This window comes from Halyomorpha halys, unplaced genomic scaffold, assembly GCF_000696795.3.
Source record: "Halyomorpha halys isolate HHAL.00 unplaced genomic scaffold, Hhal_1.1 Scaffold40.1, whole genome shotgun sequence".
NCBI classification, from domain to species: Eukaryota; Metazoa; Arthropoda; class Insecta; order Hemiptera; family Pentatomidae; genus Halyomorpha; species Halyomorpha halys.
Genome location: NW_027106400.1, coordinates 1,929,338 through 1,946,336, shown reverse-complemented (window position 1 = coordinate 1,946,336; position 16,999 = coordinate 1,929,338). Strand labels below are relative to the sequence as shown.

At 33.5% G+C, this 16,999-nt stretch overlaps 2 protein-coding genes and 1 pseudogene across 5 annotated transcripts in view; 2 read left to right on the top strand and 1 right to left on the bottom strand.

Annotated features, from left to right (window-relative positions):
- The window catches only part of Tango10 (transport and golgi organization 10), a 16,815-nt gene extending 8,060 nt beyond the window's left edge, over window positions 1-8,755 (bottom strand). Inside the window, exons 1-6 of the mRNA XM_014431887.3 lie at window positions 8,448-8,755; window positions 8,189-8,297; window positions 7,925-8,065; window positions 7,152-7,331; window positions 4,445-4,564; window positions 133-269 (exon numbers count right to left, since the gene is read on the bottom strand). Of these exons, the coding sequence (XP_014287373.1) occupies window positions 133-269; window positions 4,445-4,564; window positions 7,152-7,331; window positions 7,925-8,065; window positions 8,189-8,297; window positions 8,448-8,473 (713 nt within the window). The 5' untranslated portion in view covers window positions 8,474-8,755. The remainder of the gene's footprint in view (window positions 1-132; window positions 270-4,444; window positions 4,565-7,151; window positions 7,332-7,924; window positions 8,066-8,188; window positions 8,298-8,447) is intronic.
- On the top strand, window positions 6,185-13,325 carry LOC106687815 (malate dehydrogenase, mitochondrial). 4 transcript variants are annotated; one of them, XM_014431938.2, is made up of 2 exons: window positions 6,185-6,320; window positions 12,024-13,325. In XM_014431938.2, the coding sequence occupies exon 2, from the start codon at window positions 12,038-12,040 to the stop codon at window positions 13,055-13,057; it is 1,020 nt and encodes a 339-aa protein (XP_014287424.1). In that variant the 5' UTR covers window positions 6,185-6,320; window positions 12,024-12,037; the 3' UTR covers window positions 13,058-13,325. The 4 variants fall into 4 exon arrangements, with proteins under 4 accessions (XP_014287424.1, XP_014287413.1, XP_066900837.1 ...); XM_014431927.1 differs by lacking the exon at window positions 6,185-6,320 and adding an exon at window positions 11,508-11,562; XM_067044736.1 differs by lacking the exon at window positions 6,185-6,320 and adding an exon at window positions 11,643-11,823.
- Window positions 10,124-11,392, top strand: LOC106687826 (malate dehydrogenase, mitochondrial pseudogene; annotated as a pseudogene).
- Window positions 13,326-16,999: the final 3,674 nt, after the last annotated feature.

The following is a 16,999-nucleotide window of genomic DNA, read 5'->3' as shown; positions in this document are numbered from 1 at the left end:
TTCTAGAGTAAAGTGGGCATTTACTTATTACTGTTATTCTATAGTAAAGTGGGCATTTACTTATTACTGTTATTCTAGAGTAAAGTGGACATTTACTTATTACTGTTATTCTATAGGAAAGTGGGCATTTACTTATATAGGGTCATCTCATTGACGACAACCAGGTCGTTCATCTGAAGAAGCTTTGAGAGTATTTCATGATTGCAGTTACAGAAGTCTGTCGTGTTTGCAACCAGTTCGAAGTTCCACTTGAGGAAATTCTGGCAAGCCTGATATATGGAAAAACAACAATTATTTATGATAACCAATAACTACTTTACTATTTCTTTTTTTTTTTTTTGGCTTTCTATTATTCACTTTCTATTAAATCATTATTTAATATAAAGGTAATAAAGAATAAGTTGAAAAGAATATGAGAAGATGGCTGGGGGTGCAGTCAGCAATGATACACAAATTAACAACACTTATTTATTTGTGCCAACGTTTTGACCTGAATTTCATGCCTTCGTCGGGGCTGAAAAAACAAACCGAGATAACAACCATAATTCAGAGAAACATAAAAATAAAAATTAAATAATTGTAAACAAACTTGAAAATACACATAACAATAAAGTAGATAGTAGTTTATCGATACTAATAGAAGATAAAATATAATATGATAGAGGTAAGAATTACACCAAGTAAATGATAAAAAGATTTAAAAAAAAGTCAGTGTTCAAGTAAATAAATATACTTAAAACATTTATTAAAATCATTTTAATTTAAACAATATGTACTTACTAAAAACACTTGTCTGTTTTTTAAAATCTTTTTATCACATCCCTTATATAATTCTTACCTTCGTAATATTATATTTTATCTTCTATTAATATCAATTGACTACTATCTACTTAATTTATTGTTATGTATAATTCCAAGTTTGTTTATTATTGTTTTCATGTTTCTCTGAATTATGGTTATCATCTCATTTCGTCAGCCCTGAAATTCAGGTCGAAACGTCGGCACAAATAAATAAAGTTTGTTTATTCGTGTACCTTTGCTGACCGCTCCCCGACCATCTTCTCCTCATATCAAACTATGGCCAACTATTAACACCTCATTTTTAATAATAATACTATTAGTAGATAAAAATTTAAAACAAGTAGAGATATTATTAGACAAACAAAATTAGATCCTAATAACTGTAACGAACCAATAGAAATGTATATAAAACGTATAAAATCCATCATGGCGTATGGAACAGAAACCTGGACCATAAAAGCTGATAAAGGAAGAAACTTCTGACTACTAGCAACGAGTGGCAGGAATATCAAAAATAGATAAAATAAGAAATGTAACAGTAAGAGAAAAAATGGAAGTTGAAAAAAACAATCTGGAAGACATTGAGGAAAACTCCTGAAGTGGTATTGACTTTTAAAATGAATGCATGAAGGACAATTAGCAAGGGAGGAACACTTCAGGAAACCAGATGGTAGAAGTGGACGAGGTAGACCGAGGATAACCTGGGATAATGAAATTGGAGAATCCTTGATGGAATGTGAACTACAACAGAATGATCTGGAAGGAGGCCATATAAAATTCATATTAAGGAAACCCTATTCGAGAATGAAATCCTAAATAAAGAAAGCTGTGACATATAAAACCAGATACCTATACATAAATAAAATATTCAAAGTATCCTCTTTTATTGAAAATATTGTTTGCAGGCAGAATGAGATGGGTCCTTTGTTACATCATCAATATTTAATACTTATTACTTTTATTATAATAACATCGATTTTCTGGCAAATATTGGCATTCTCCAATTCATAGTCTAGTGGGTAAGTCATCCAATTCTAGAGATTCATTATGTTCTCTGATAAACTTCTTTCAATACTTTCTTTGGTAGATTGTTATCTACTGAATTAACATTTACTGGCAACCTTATTCTCCTGATCTATAAGATCTGGATGACTTCAAGTCCTTAGTAAGAACGCTATGCCAGAGTCTCTGGTTTTTATATCTCCCAATGGCTTCAAAGTTCTTACAAAGCATTTGATTTTTTATATAAGAAGAATGGTCAGGGTTGCGGTCAAAAGAGAAACAAAATAGTTGTAAACTATCTTTGTTTCTCTTTTCACCGCAACCTTGACCATTCTTCTAATATGTAAATTTGTACGGTCAACTATATATACATATATACATTTGTTTTTTTATTTTTTTAATGCAGTAAGGTCTATTTACTCAATTGTTACAGCCATCAGACATATAAAGTTGGAGACAACATAATTACCTTGAGTCAGGGATATAGGCCAAGGTGTTGTGGGGAGCTAGCACCTTTACTTAGGGTCAACCTAGGTGATGCCAAGGGAACAGCTAAGGTTAAACGAAACCTCCAAAGATGCTCTTCTTAAGATCGTCCATGTTCCACTTAAGTCGCACCCTGCCCGATCTAGACTAGGTCATAAAAATATCCCCTGGTGATGGGCAGTAGCTTCAGCAGTACTGGCAAAGGGCCGGAGACAGTAAGAGTTGGATGGGCCTATGAGCAGACATCAACAGGCAGAGTTGGAGACCAGTGGTATCACTGTACAACAGCTACAGGACTTTACCCTTTGAAGACTGTTTAAGTCAGAGGAGTTCAACCACAAGATGCAAACAGTCCTATCGCTTATACAAAGCAGATGGAAAATAGAACTCCACGCACTTACTTCCCATAAAGGCTAATTCTCGACGAAGTGACATAATTTCAATCCCTGACCTGGCCATCTAAGGAAAAAACACAGAAGGAGTCAAGAATATTTTGACATTATAGAAATATGTATTATTAAAAATAAAAGGAGAATCAAGCATAAAGAACATTTTTTACTATAGCTATATTTTTCATCAAAATTAGAATTTGTATAAGGAAAATATCACCAAAATAGAACCTTCAATTGGAAATTAACAAATAAAACTAAAAATTATATATGTTGTAATAATTTAAAATTATTTAAATAAAATAAATTGGAATTTGATATTTTTTAACTCAATTCTCATATCTTAAAAGATAGCTTGGGTTCAAATTAAAAACTTTAATATTAAATAGATAATGGAATTTTATAATATAATACTCTTAATCTCAGGGCGGGTTTCTAGGCAATCAGAAACAGACACTTTTACTTTTAACACTTAATTTAATTAATATCTATATTACACATGTATTTAATTAGGTATAACAAAACTAACCAAGTTCACAATCTTCTTTTGATGATTCTTGGTATCTTCTTTTCTATAATGCTATGTCCTAACGTCAAAAATGGCTTCCAGTCCTTCCAAAAAGCTATGTCTCTCTCACAACAATGGGTTCCAAACTTTCCCGCTTCCAGCCGACGGACGTCCTCTCACCAGGACAATCCAACCAATCAATCCAAACTCAGAGTTCCCTATTCTTCTTGGTTGTCTTCCTTTTTCAAACTGTCCACTCTTGCTGGACAGAAATTGATGAGGACCTCCTCATCCTGGAAACATCATTTCCCATGCGTGCCCAAACAACGAATGAATCTCAAAAACCAAAACCTTTCTCGATGTTCCATGTAAACATCGATTTTTGCACAACAGTTAGGGATTTTTGCAAATGATTTACTTTCTGAATATTATTCTTTAGCACTATTTCTTGACTTCTATTTTTTCTTAAATTTACTGTATTTTCAATTATGATGGGAAGAGTTAAAATAGTTTTTATGATATTTGAATCTTCTCAACATGGCCTTGATTCCACGGACTTTTTGACTGAAGTACCGCCATCTTAGTTTTGTTTTGAATCACAAATTTATTATAGACAATGAAAATTGGTTAGCTTTTTGGTTGAACAAACCAAATGAACATTATTAAAATGATACATAAAATAAAACATATTAAAAATCCTTTATATACTATTTACTCAAAAAGAGCATATTACAATATATACATTTTTTTTCAGATGGCTCTAAAAACTTTCTAGATCTTGGCACCCAAATCAGACTTCTCGAACACCTGCCTGTCTTTGACTAGCTACTGCTTTCCAGTTCCTCTTCTTGTGAAGAGGCATCCTGATGGCTTGCTTTGAGCCACATGTCCTGCCTATCTTAACCTCCTTGCCTTCACATCATGAGATATAGACTGACCAGTCTCTGTAAGCAGTTCACTGTTAGTCCATCTCTTCCATGTGTTAAGGCTCTGATCCCAGATCATTCCTGTAATCGTACGGAGGACTTTTCAATCAAATCTCTCTATTCTGCTTTATAAGGCATTTGATAGAACCCAGCTCTTGCAGCCATATATCTGAACTGGCTTTATCCTGGCATTGTACACCCTCAGCTTCAGATTTTTTCGGAATTTTAGAATTCTTAACTTTACATATATAAATAAAACTTTGAAAACTAATAAGTATTATCCTATCAGAAGTGCATATAATTATTTAACAGGTTAAAACTGAATTACTCACAAGGGCAACCTTGTGGTGGCCGAGGGATAAGGTGTACTGGTACCAGGTGATTAGTTGATTGTTGGCAGCAGCGAGAGCAATGTGGCTGCACATGTAGTCGATACAAAGCTTAGTCAAGTCCTGTTAATCAAAATATCATAGATTAATAACATATAATTATCCCTTTATTTACAAAATAGTCTTAAACACATATTTTTAATATTTATTTACATATTGTATATTGTAATATATCTTATTTTTTTCCTCTTTAGTAACTTTCTGTATTGTTTAATCAATTTAATTATTTTAACAATATACTATTTCAAAATTTAATTTTGATTTTCTTTTTAGAATGAAACACTTAGGATTGATTTCATAAACAGCACTAAAGCAAGTAAAAAGAATATTTAACAAAGAAGGCTTTCAAACATAAGTGAAAAATTTAAAATTAGATATTAATAAAAAACCACTCAGGCAAATGGCTACGTAAGTAATAAAATAGAGGATGCAAGCGCACTAGAGTTTCTTTAACATCAGGTTACGTGAAGACTTCAAAACTACTATCATCGAGTTTCATATCTATCAGTCTTTTCTGTTCTATTATAGAAGAGAAAAAGAAGAAAATTTGCTTCACAGCAGGATTTTATTGACACCTCAAATACTTTTTTCGGAAAACTGTTATTATCATTACCATATTTCAAATTTCACCAACTCAGTATCAGACATGATGACAGTAAAAAGATACTGTGATATTTAAAAATAACACTGAAACTGTTTTTAAATATTATATTAATATAAATTTTAAAGTTATAGATTCTTTTTGTTTTTAAGGAACTTTCTACTCATGTTGTTTTCCTTCACCTAAATTTATTTCAACGTTTTTTTCCACTCTTTCTTATTCAAGGCTTGCTCTTCCCTAATGCCATGTGCCACCCCATCTTTCAATTTTATTCTAGGTCTTCTATTTTTCTGTTTTCTTCCAATTCCCGGTCCACAGTTATCAATGGCAGAATTTCTGCCGACATTCTTTTAACATGTTCAAACCAACATAATCATTTTCCTTCAATGATTTGTATGTTATTTAACACCACCATTAGTTCTCGTAATCATTCAAGTCTGGATTTTTTTGCTGCTCTTCTTTAAAAATCCATTTCCATACCTAACAGCCTTTTATAGATTCTTGCATTAATAACTCATATTTCCAAGGCAAAAACATTATAGACTCAAATACAGAATTGTAAATCATCCTCCTATTAAGCTGTATAATTGAGCTCCAGGTGGCAGAATTTTACATTTCAGTGGTCTTCCTTCCTTTTCCTTTTCTCTATTCAATATCACTTGTGGAGATTCTTTCATTGTAGAAGATTAATCCCAGATAATCATAAAAAAAACTTCCCCACTGTTATCGATTCTTTTTCAATGACTAAATAATCTCACTAAATAATGCTCTGTTTTCTGTAATTGATGTTTAGCCCTCATTTTTCATAATATTCTAAAACTTTCCTTAGTAGGATGTAGTTGATTTTTTTTTTTTTTCAAATACTAAAAAATAACAATCTCAAAATACACCTAAGGCCTCAACAAACTTCACTTTCAGTTAAGAAATAAATTTTACTTCCTCAAGTATAAGATTAGTTTTTGAATAGTGTTATAGCCCAAAGATAGATTTATTTTTAATTTAATTTTTTATTTTTTAATCTCCTTTCCAGTTGACTTTTCAACCATATGTTTTTTTTTTGTAATTAAAACAGCTGTTAACTGTTAGTTGGATAAAATACTTCAATGAGATAGGTTTTCCATGTATAAAAGTGTCATGGGTTTATTAAGACCTCGTTTCCAAGGGCAGAAAAGAATGAAGAGCTATTAAATTTTGAGACACGCTGATGAGGACTCCTAGGTAGTCCATTCTATGTTTTGTTGAGATATTTAATCTATGTTAATTTGTATACCTTCACCCTTCAAGCAAAGAATCGATTCCCCGCCGGCAATCAGCCAATGTTTAGGAGTCTACTGCGAATTTTCTGAGGAACCAGACTTGTGTTGGTTTCTGGAGCTTTCACCCACCACCAGGCATGGATTTAACCAACCACCGGCTCACTGCCACTGTATAGGTTCCGAGTATTGGTCACCAGCCCTTCACCATTTGGATTACGGCAGCCATCTTGCAAGAGCTCTGAATCTCTTATTTATTTTTTGTTCAGTATGCACATATTGACAAGCTTCTATTCTTCCACCTACTGTGAGAGACTCTTTTTTTGTTATTTTATCAAACATCGAGTGTTTTGTTCCCTAGTCATTATATAATATTAGAGTTAATTATTTTATTTTTTTATATTTATTTCATAAGATTAAGATTTTTTATATTTAAGCATCTTAATTTTTTTTCTTTTCTATTATTTCTTTCATTAGAGAAAGAATCCTTGTGGTTTATGGATACATATATGTATATATACATGGTATACATAACACATTTGTGTATGGAATTAGAAAGCATATTTTCATTTCTATATTATTTTGGTTCTTTGGGATTTTCATTTATGTATCTATTGTTAACATTGAACCAGCAATAGAGATTTCTTTATTTTGGAGTAGAGGTTTGCATATTTACATATATGAAAAGCCCCTCGCCCTAACAAATAGATTAAGTGGAATTACACCAAAATTAGCCTATTTAAGTAAAAAGTATTATTTGATTGCCGTCTATGAATGGGCCGTAAGTGGCACTTACTTTAACATTGTATTTATCAGCAAGAGCCAGCACCGGGGTGATCGTAGTATGGTTGATCTTGATTTGGCCCGTGTAGAAGTATTTGATGAACTCGCCAAATATAGCTGCACACGCTGGAGTTTCCTGAAGTACAACTCTGCTCTTATGAGATTCACTCCATTGTGGATTCATCAACATAACCTAGAAAATAGAAAACACTAGTAAGACAAACTTCCTTGAACAAGTATTAATTCGAAAGCTCTACTGATATTGACACTGATAACTGGTGTGACAAATAGTCTGGCAAGTGGTCCTTTTTTCAAATCACTGGTGGCTACTTTGAAGTTGGGTACTAACCAACATGGGAGTGTCAAGATTCATTTCTTGGGACAATCGAGTGATAAATAATAATGTGTAGTCAACCGCGGTCAAAGTATTAAATGAGTTAATAAAACTTTAACTCTATCTAGGGGAACCAAGAACGATTAGTGACTTTACTCTTTTCTCTTCCAATTATTTTTGTGGCATTACTGCTCATGATTAACTTCTCTTTTACCATAAGGTCCTTATTCATAGTAACTCATGAAATAAAATGAATATAATAATATAAAATATAGACATTAAACCAAAATATGTATAATAATATTTCAGTTTATTGTACAATTTGAATCTCATTCTTCACAAAATATTAAATGCACGCTCTGAACAATGCACAACTTTGCATTACTGTCACTGTTTTGATTGTAAATCTTTTAAATTGAAAGTTACACAAAATCATGCTAGTTTATACCAACCTGAAAAACCTCACTCGAGGCACATAATATGAGTCTATGAGACGGGTATTCAACACCACCAACAACCAAACAGATATCATTCATCAATCGTTCGGCATATAAGGTTGCAATTTTAACCAGCACATGTTGAGAATTGTCAATCTAAAACAAAGAATTTCACCTGAAGTAACGTCCATAAGGAAGTACTTTTAGAATAATTCATATTTCTTCCTTTGTCATTTATTATAGAGAAGACACTTAATAGAAATTTCTTTAATAACGAACCTCAACAACCCCTGTGGACTGACAGCTTTTGTCCTGAGTGCAGTTTTCATCCTGGTTGACGACAACAGTAGATGGTTGCTGAGGTGGTCTCATTGCTGATCTGAACATTCTTTAACCATATAAATTAGAGAAGATGTAATTAAGTAAATGCACTTTTAATAATAATCAGTAAACTAATGGCTTGAGGAAAAAAACAGCCTAGTTAAAATAACTGCTGAAAGTTACAAAGTAACTGAAACACTTAAGATAAATATCTAACCTTCCAACAACTCTTTCCAACATCATTTGTTTTTTAAAACAGAACTTTTCATATTCATAAGCGAGTTCAATAAAAATTTAGCAAAATCTAAAGATTCCATATAATATACACTTAAATTTATAAGTAAAGGCGGACGTAGGCTATTTCTGAAAGGTAATTCATAATATTTAAAGGTATTGATTAATCAGACCAACAGAACTTATTACATAAAAGGTTACATTCATATGTAAAATTAAATATTATGTACAAGTTCCATCACAAAACCGCTATCTACTGGACTGGGGCACTTGATAACACAGAGAAGACAGATTGACTAAATCGTTTGTGATCACTAGGACAAGAGCTTAAACAGGACTCCGAGCTAAAAAAAAATTAACTTTTTTTATTTAAAAAATTTGTTTTGTTTTGATTTTAAGTTTTTTTTGTTTGAAAAAATCCTTGAGATTTTCGGAAAAGATTAATATATACTTTTTGAGAATTAAAAATAAAAAGTTCTGAAAATATTAACTTAAATGGACCAAAGTGCAAGTGAAACATATTTTCAAAGAAACATAAATAAACTCTTATTTTTCCGCTTTCTTCCTTTAGATGGCAATGTCAGGAATTAAACTATGGAATTCAGTGGTTCTCCTGAAGCCCTCCAGGCGTCCATAGAGATTTCTCTGCACTTCAGTTGGAGAGGGCCACATCAGCCTCCTTAGCTCGGAAAAAAGTTTGCACGTTTGGAGAATGTGCTCAGCTTTTCTCTACTCACCTTCTCTACACTCGCAGAGAGAACTGAGCCAATATGGAAGTATCGGAAAAGGTGTGCTCTGAGACGGTCGTGATTAAACTCTGATCCATTTTAAATTAATTTAAACCAAACGTTTTATGATTTCTTTCAACCAAACCTTTTTTCTTCAAAATATCCAAGCTTTAAGAATTTAGTTTAACTAACAATCGGGTATGGCAAACCCTACTCTCCTTTAAAGAGAGGTAAAACCAAAAAGAAGAGAGCTGATAAAGCCCACTTTGAAATTTCCTCTATTTATATAATTATTAGTAATATCTTTCATTCAATCGCATTTTGAATTTTTTCAGTCAATACTTTGCAACTGTGAACAACTTTCGTCCAAAGATCAGAGTTAAAGACCCAAAAAACCGACAAGTTCCCCAACACGTTGAGGTAGGGCATAGCACGAGTTGTTAAATAGTAATTTCTGCCACAATGAGATAGACGTGGTGTTTCACTTGAAGTAAAAAAAACGCTGGTGCCGAAGAGCGTCTGCCTGAATTTCTGATAATTTTGGGGCTTGTGCTGGGAAGACAATAACAACCTTTCTAATCTTATCTAGAGCTAACCAACCTATTCTAACCATGGTGAGAGTTTTAATTCGTGGGAACGCCATATAAATGGGGGCCGACAGGCAGTCCTCCTGACAGGCCGACAGGCCTCCAACACAATTATGTTATGTATTATTTTGTAAGTTTTAATGGAAACACATTTCGTTAGTTTAAAAACGTATTTGTTTATTGAATATGCACTAGATATGACACTAGTTCTCTGTTCTCTGTTCTAGTTCATCTGGCAGCAGATTGAACCAGGAATGTTTTGGAAATATATAAGTTTAATAGTTTTTAGGATAAGCTTTCTGGTCAAGTTTAAACATATACATAGTCATATGATTGGACTCATATTCTATAATTAGTGTATTTATATTAATATAATTAAATATATTTATTAATATTGTGGGTAATGAAAATTTCCCATGGCTGTCACCACAAATCAATGCTAATGATGTCCATTAAGCGATTCTTTTCTACTTCAATGAGAACATCAGTAAAAGTGGCAGTGTTAGGCGCTAGTGGAGGTATTGGTCAACCATTGAGTTTACTACTGAAATTAAATAGCTTGGTGACAGAACTATCTCTGTATGATATAGTACACACACCAGGAGTAGCGGCAGATCTCAGTCACATTGACAGAAATTCGGTTACGAAGAGTTCTCAAGGCCCTAAAGCCTTGAAAACAGCATTGACAGGAATGGACGTTGTCGTGATACCAGCGGGTGTCACAGCGACACCAGGTATGACAAGGGAAGATCTCTTTTCTTCGAATGCATTCATTATTAGAGATTTAATTGATGCCGTTGGAAAGAACTGTCCTAAAGCAATAATTGCTATTGTTACTAATCCAGTGAATTCCTGCGTTCCTATTGCAGCAGAGACACTCAAGAAACTTGGAGCTTATGATCCCAGGAAATTATTTGGAGTAACTACACTTGATTTAATAAGAAGTAGCACATTCATTGGAAACCTGAAGGGCCTTGACCCGAGGACAATTCGAGTTCCCGTAATTGGTGGTCACTCAGATGAAACCATTGTGCCTCTTCTTTCCCAATGCAAACCAAAGGTGAAGTTAACAGATAGCGAAATCTGTTCGTTGACGAAGCAAATTCGAGATGCGGGAAACGAAGTCCTTAAGTTAAAGGCTGGAGCCGGCACTGCAACTCTTGCTATGGCAGTTGCTGGGTCTAGAATGATAGATGCAATCATGCGGGCAATCAGGGGTCAGTTGAACGTTGTAGAGTGTAGTTATGTTGCTTACGATTACAATGAGGAGATACGCTATTTCGCAACTCCCTTACTTTTGGGCCGGAATGGAATTGAGAAAAACTTAGGTGTCCCCGAATTGTCAACATATGAACAGGAACTTTTGAAAATAGCAATTGCTTCACTGAAAAAAAATATCAAGAAAGGAGAAGATTTTGTGCTCAGTTAATAATTTCTAATTATATGAAAAAATAGTAGAAATCGTCTGCCATGAGATAAATGCTGACGGGACACCTCTTAGGGGACAATAAAGTTGGACACTCCTGCTGGATTAACTTTATTTAAATTATGTACATATTTTTTCCATTTATTTGATCATTATAGTACAGTCACCTATGATGAATTGTAGGGAAAGAAACACGGTGAGGGTTGACTCATCGACTAAATATATAGTTTAAACAAAAGAGTATTTAATTGTACATCGATATACCGGGTTTAATCAAAATCGTTAAAAGGTGCTTTCGAGAAAATCGTAAAAAAAAAAAAAAAAATGTTAAATCGATAATGTTAAGTGGGATTTACGGTTAGTACATTTTAGCGAAAAAGTTTCGCATTTTTTATAGTTGTACCTAACCTTAACTTTGTAATTAAATTACAAAATTTGTAACTTTGTGATTTGTAATTTACTTCCACCCAGGATTTTCGATTTTGATTATTCAAATACACAGATAGAAAGTAATGCGAGACCTCTTTATCTAAGCTAAGGGTCCCTTACAACGTGTTTTCAGAAGAAAACTTGGATTTGATATTTTTCATTACAATTCTTTAGCTTAATATATTTCAGGTATGGTGAAGTAAACAACAAATTACAACTGATGAACAATGCGTCTTTGGAAGACGGAAACTAATAATAGTTTTTAGGATAGGTATTCTGATTTACATTAAGTCCAATCATATGATTGATGTTACATTTGAAAATTTTCTCATTAATGTTAATGGAATCAATATGAATTGGTTATACGTAATGTGATTTATTAATTTCAGTTACCTGTAAACCAATGGTGATGTTGTCCATTCAACGGTTATTTTCTACTTCAAAGAGAGCATCAGTGAAAGTGGCAGTGTTAGGAGCTAGTGGAGGTATTGGACAACCGTTGTCTTTGCTACTGAAATTAAATAGCTTGGTGACAGAACTGTCTCTGTACGACATAAAACACACACCGGGAGTAGCGGCAGATCTCAGTCACATCGACAGAAATTCCGTTACGAAGAGTTCTCAAGGTCCTAAATCCTTGAAAGTAGCTTTGACAGGAATGGAAGTAGTTGTAATCCCCGCGGGTGTTCCGAGGAAACCAGGTATGACAAGAGACGACCTTTTCACTTCAAATGCATCCATTGTTAGAGATTTAGTTGATGCTGTTGCAAAAACCTGCCCTAAAGCAATAGTTGCTATAGTCACTAATCCAGTAAATTCCTGTGTTCCCGTTGCAGCAGAGATGCTTAAGAAACATGGAGTTTATAATCCAAGGAAATTATTTGGAGTAACTACACTTGATTTAATAAGAGCTAGTACATTCATTGGAAACCTCAAAGGCCTTGATCCGAGCACAGTTTCTGTTCCAGTCATCGGTGGTCACTCTGGAGAAACTATTGTGCCCGTTATGTCTCAATGCAAACCATATGTGAAGTTAACAGATGACGAAATCTGCTCATTGACCAACCGAATTCAAAATGCGGGAACAGAAGTCGTTAAGTTAAAAGCTGGAGCCGGTAGTGCAACTCTTGCTATGGCTTTTGCTGGGTCTAGAATGGTAGATGCTATCATGCGGGCATTCAGGGGCCAGTCGAACGTCGTAGAATGCAGTTTTGTTGCTTACGATTACAATGAGGAGATACGCTATTTCGCAACTCCCTTACTTTTGGGCCGGAATGGGATTGAGAAAAACTTAGGTGTTCCCAAATTGACGACATTGGAAAAGGAACTTTTGGAAGAAGCTATTCCTACACTTAAAAAGAATATTCAGAAAGGAGAAAAATTCGTACAATCTGAATTTAAAGAATTTCAAACCTGCAAGTAACTGTTTTACAGACAAACTCATTAGTGCGGAAAATCTGTATTTAAGTAAACGTAAATCAATAGTCAGAGAGCGGGGCAAAACCTTCAATTTTTGCTTTAAGAAAAGTAAATGCCTCTAATGTAAGTTATTGTTGAAGTTTTTTGCTCTAGAAAGTTTCTAAGAAGACCAAAGTGATACTATAGACAATAAGATCCGTTAAAAAAACAAAACCAAAAACATTGTATTGCCTAATTTAACTCCATATTATAAAGATTATTAACAAATTATACTTTTATTTCTCAGCTTATAGTAAGACCCTTATTACCCCCTAACCCGTAAGACCCAAACTATTATAGGACAATAGTCAATAATTACTGATAATATTGTCGAGGTGATTAGAACGGTAGGAAATAACCGTAGGTTCTTGTCGAAAGGAAACTTCACTCTGCAGGGAAATAGCTTGCAACAATTAAATAAATTGTTTATGCGGTCCCTTCAAAACATTTTATCCGAAATTTTAAAAAGAAAGCTGAACTTCTGAATAATTGAATGCATAAAATGTTTGCATTTTGTATTAATAAACATTGTTCAATAAATGTACTTAATTTTTATTACTAGTTATTTATTATGAATATTATTAGTTGTTTTTAAACCTGAATGCGCAGTGGCAATGTGGTAAGCCACGATGCAACTAACTCGAAGGACCTAGGTCAATCCGGCTGGACAGAAGTTTATTTTATGTTACACTGTAGCCTTGAGTTAATCCTTCGGGTTTCGGAGCCCTCCGGGGTCCACCTAGCCTCATAAATTGGGTAAAAATCAGGAGGTCGAGCTTGATTCTGACCAAACCACCTTATTGCATAACCGTTGGACTAGTAACAGTTCTTCCCAGCATCTATTACCAGACCCTACAGTCTTTTAGAGTGAGATACTTCCGGATTCGAAAGGGCACATCAATCTCCTCATATTTCGCAACAGAAGCCGCAGTTCTGCAGGGTTCTATACAAGCGCCTGTAATACACGTTGTATACCCATAATGGAGCATATTCTCACGGCCACATATGATAACGATACAGTCGTTTTAGCCAAGTATGGCGACCCAGCACAACACTTACAAATTCACCTGGCTCACATCAATGAATGGTGTATGAAATGGAAAACAGCGACAAACAGAGGATTGAGAAATCAGTAAAAATAACTTCTATACTCCGTAGTTGTCTATGTCCTCCTGTTTTTCATAACGAAGTTCAAACCGGACGGACACAGTAAAATACCTTGGATTGACACAGAAAAAACGACTTACATGGGATCCCGCATCAAAATAATAAAACAAAAGCCAGACTACCGACTTAAATTATTATTTCATCTTTTAAATAAACGATCAAAATTACCGCTTTCGGAAAAACTTAAGATTTACTTACCTTCTCAGACCAATTTGGACTTACGGATATGCCAAAAAAAAACAACTAACTTACTGAAACTGCAATAATTTTCAATCTAAATTACTAAGACGATTGATCGGTATCGCTCCCCCTTCAGTAACAAGAACTTCAAACCCTCACAAACTCCCAACGTACAATCAACCATTAAATCAGGGTTTCAAGAAACACTTCCAATACAAACAAACCTTCTAATTCATTTTCAAATTTCAATTTCAATGGCATGGTATCATTGGATGACCTTTCTTTTTCTTTTCCTTCGTCGGCACAAGACTCCTGTTGGAGTCCTACATCGCCCCTGTTGTTATAATAGAATGGAGATACTATGTAAATTATTATTTATTTATTTAATTTTAAAAATTTACTTAAGATTCTGCCATAAATTTGCACAACTGAATAGTAGCACTATTTAGATCCGACAGCCCTTGGAGGAATGCGCTATTTTGGATGAGGGGGGTATTTAATCCAGTGTTTATCATATCTACTGTAATTTAGTATAATAGGGATATTCATTATGTTGTGTTAAATGTAAAATGTTTTACCATGTTAAATTGTGTAAGTATAGGATTGTGAGCAGCCGTATTTAAAGTCATGTTTAATGTTAAATGAATAAGAGATTCTAGCGGATTTTCTGAGAAACTTGTTTTCTAACCTTTCTTTCCAAAACTTCATGTTATTGTTTACTTTTAAGCTTTGATTAAAATAATTTATTACAATATGCCTAAAGTAATTGAAAAGTAGAAGTTGTGTGAAAGTTTGACTACTGAGTGTCTTGTTGAACTAACTTGTGAGGAAGAAAATCAAGATGTGCTAATTGATAACTGTCATTATATTATTATTATTGTCATACATTGCTTAATTCGATTTAAAAATATCCAAAACAATACTAATACAGAATCAAAACACAAACTAGGAGCAAGTAACCTAGCACAACAAACAAAATAGTGACGAGCTCAGCTGGTTTCTTCGTGACGTCATTCTCTATTTAACAGATCTAGTAACAGACCCTCAACCATGTTATATTGTTTTAACATGGTAAAAGAACGAAATATTTCTCCATTTAACATGTTAAACTAAATATGATGAATGCCCCTAAATGTGTAATGAGTCCTATATGGAGTTGCATGTCGAACATTAATCATTTTTTCAACTTTTATTAGAGCCAAGCTGCGATTTGTACCACCATGGTTAATTCTTTTTTTTTCGGCCAAGACTCCCATTGGAGTCATATACTACCTAACCATGGTTGGGGGTCAAAGTTTTTCATGTTGTGGGACCGCCACTCAATGAAAAAAGTCGACACCCCAGGCCGGATTCGAACCGGGACCGCCAATAGACGCCAATTTGATAAGACTGTGTCTTAACCACTCAGCTACAGGGCCCCTCGTTAATTCTTAATATTGTAAGTAAGACTATTTCTTTTCTGTTTAAATTAACACAAGTGTTAGAGAACCATGGGTGAGGAGAGACAAATGATCTTTACCTTTCCAACTGGACTCTTAGGCATACCTATCCTGCCATTCACTAATGAAGTCTTTTTTCATCCAATTAATCAAGTCTTTTTTCATTTCCTTAACCTTAATGATTTCATGACATTGTTTTTTCTATGCAACATCTCATTCCCTGGTTGTAAAATATTATTTACAGTTGTGAATAAATTAAATAAAGTAAGAAACAATTTTTCATCCTCATTCACACCTTCCACTATCTTTCAAGTTGTCTGGGATTAGTTTATAACATTTATGGTAATCCGAAATATCTGTCACATGTAAATGGGCCTTCAGAGCAAATAATAGTACTTATTTTAATAACTTAACTCCTAGATTGATGGTGGAGGGAGGGGGAGGAAGCCTTATATAATACAATTTTGAGTGCATTGCAATCAAGAATGAATGTTTCAATAGTTTATAAATTTCAATTGAACTGAGGTACAAAAAGTAATGTTTTGCTTGTCTTATTTTTGTTATACAAAAAAGTAAAAACAGTTTGGTATTTTTTTAAAAATTTATTTTAGTTATATAAAACAGGATATATTATAACTTTCAGCGAGCAGATAGGACAATGGAATTGTAATAAATAATCTTAAAGCAATTAATCAATCTTTATAACAAACAAAATAAATTACATGATACATCACACATTTGATAGGAGAAAAGGAAAGGTTATGTCTGACATAAGATATACACAATTTTTAGCTTTATAATTTCATTTGATTATGAAAGCTTATAATACTTAGAACTAGCCTCTTAATTTTATTATAGTATACACTTGACTTCATTGGAAGTAGTTAAGAAAAAACCAAAAAGACAAAACACAATTTGAATATTACAAAATTTCACAAGACTTATAAAAATATTTTTTAAAAAAGTTATATGAATCGTTAACAAATATACATAAAAACAAAATTGTACCTTCAAGTATGTATAAAATTAATGTTTGCATGTTTTGGTGGAATGAAATAAACAAACATTTAATATATCTTCTTTATTTTCAAGGCCTTAATTTTAGCAGTCAATCTGATCGC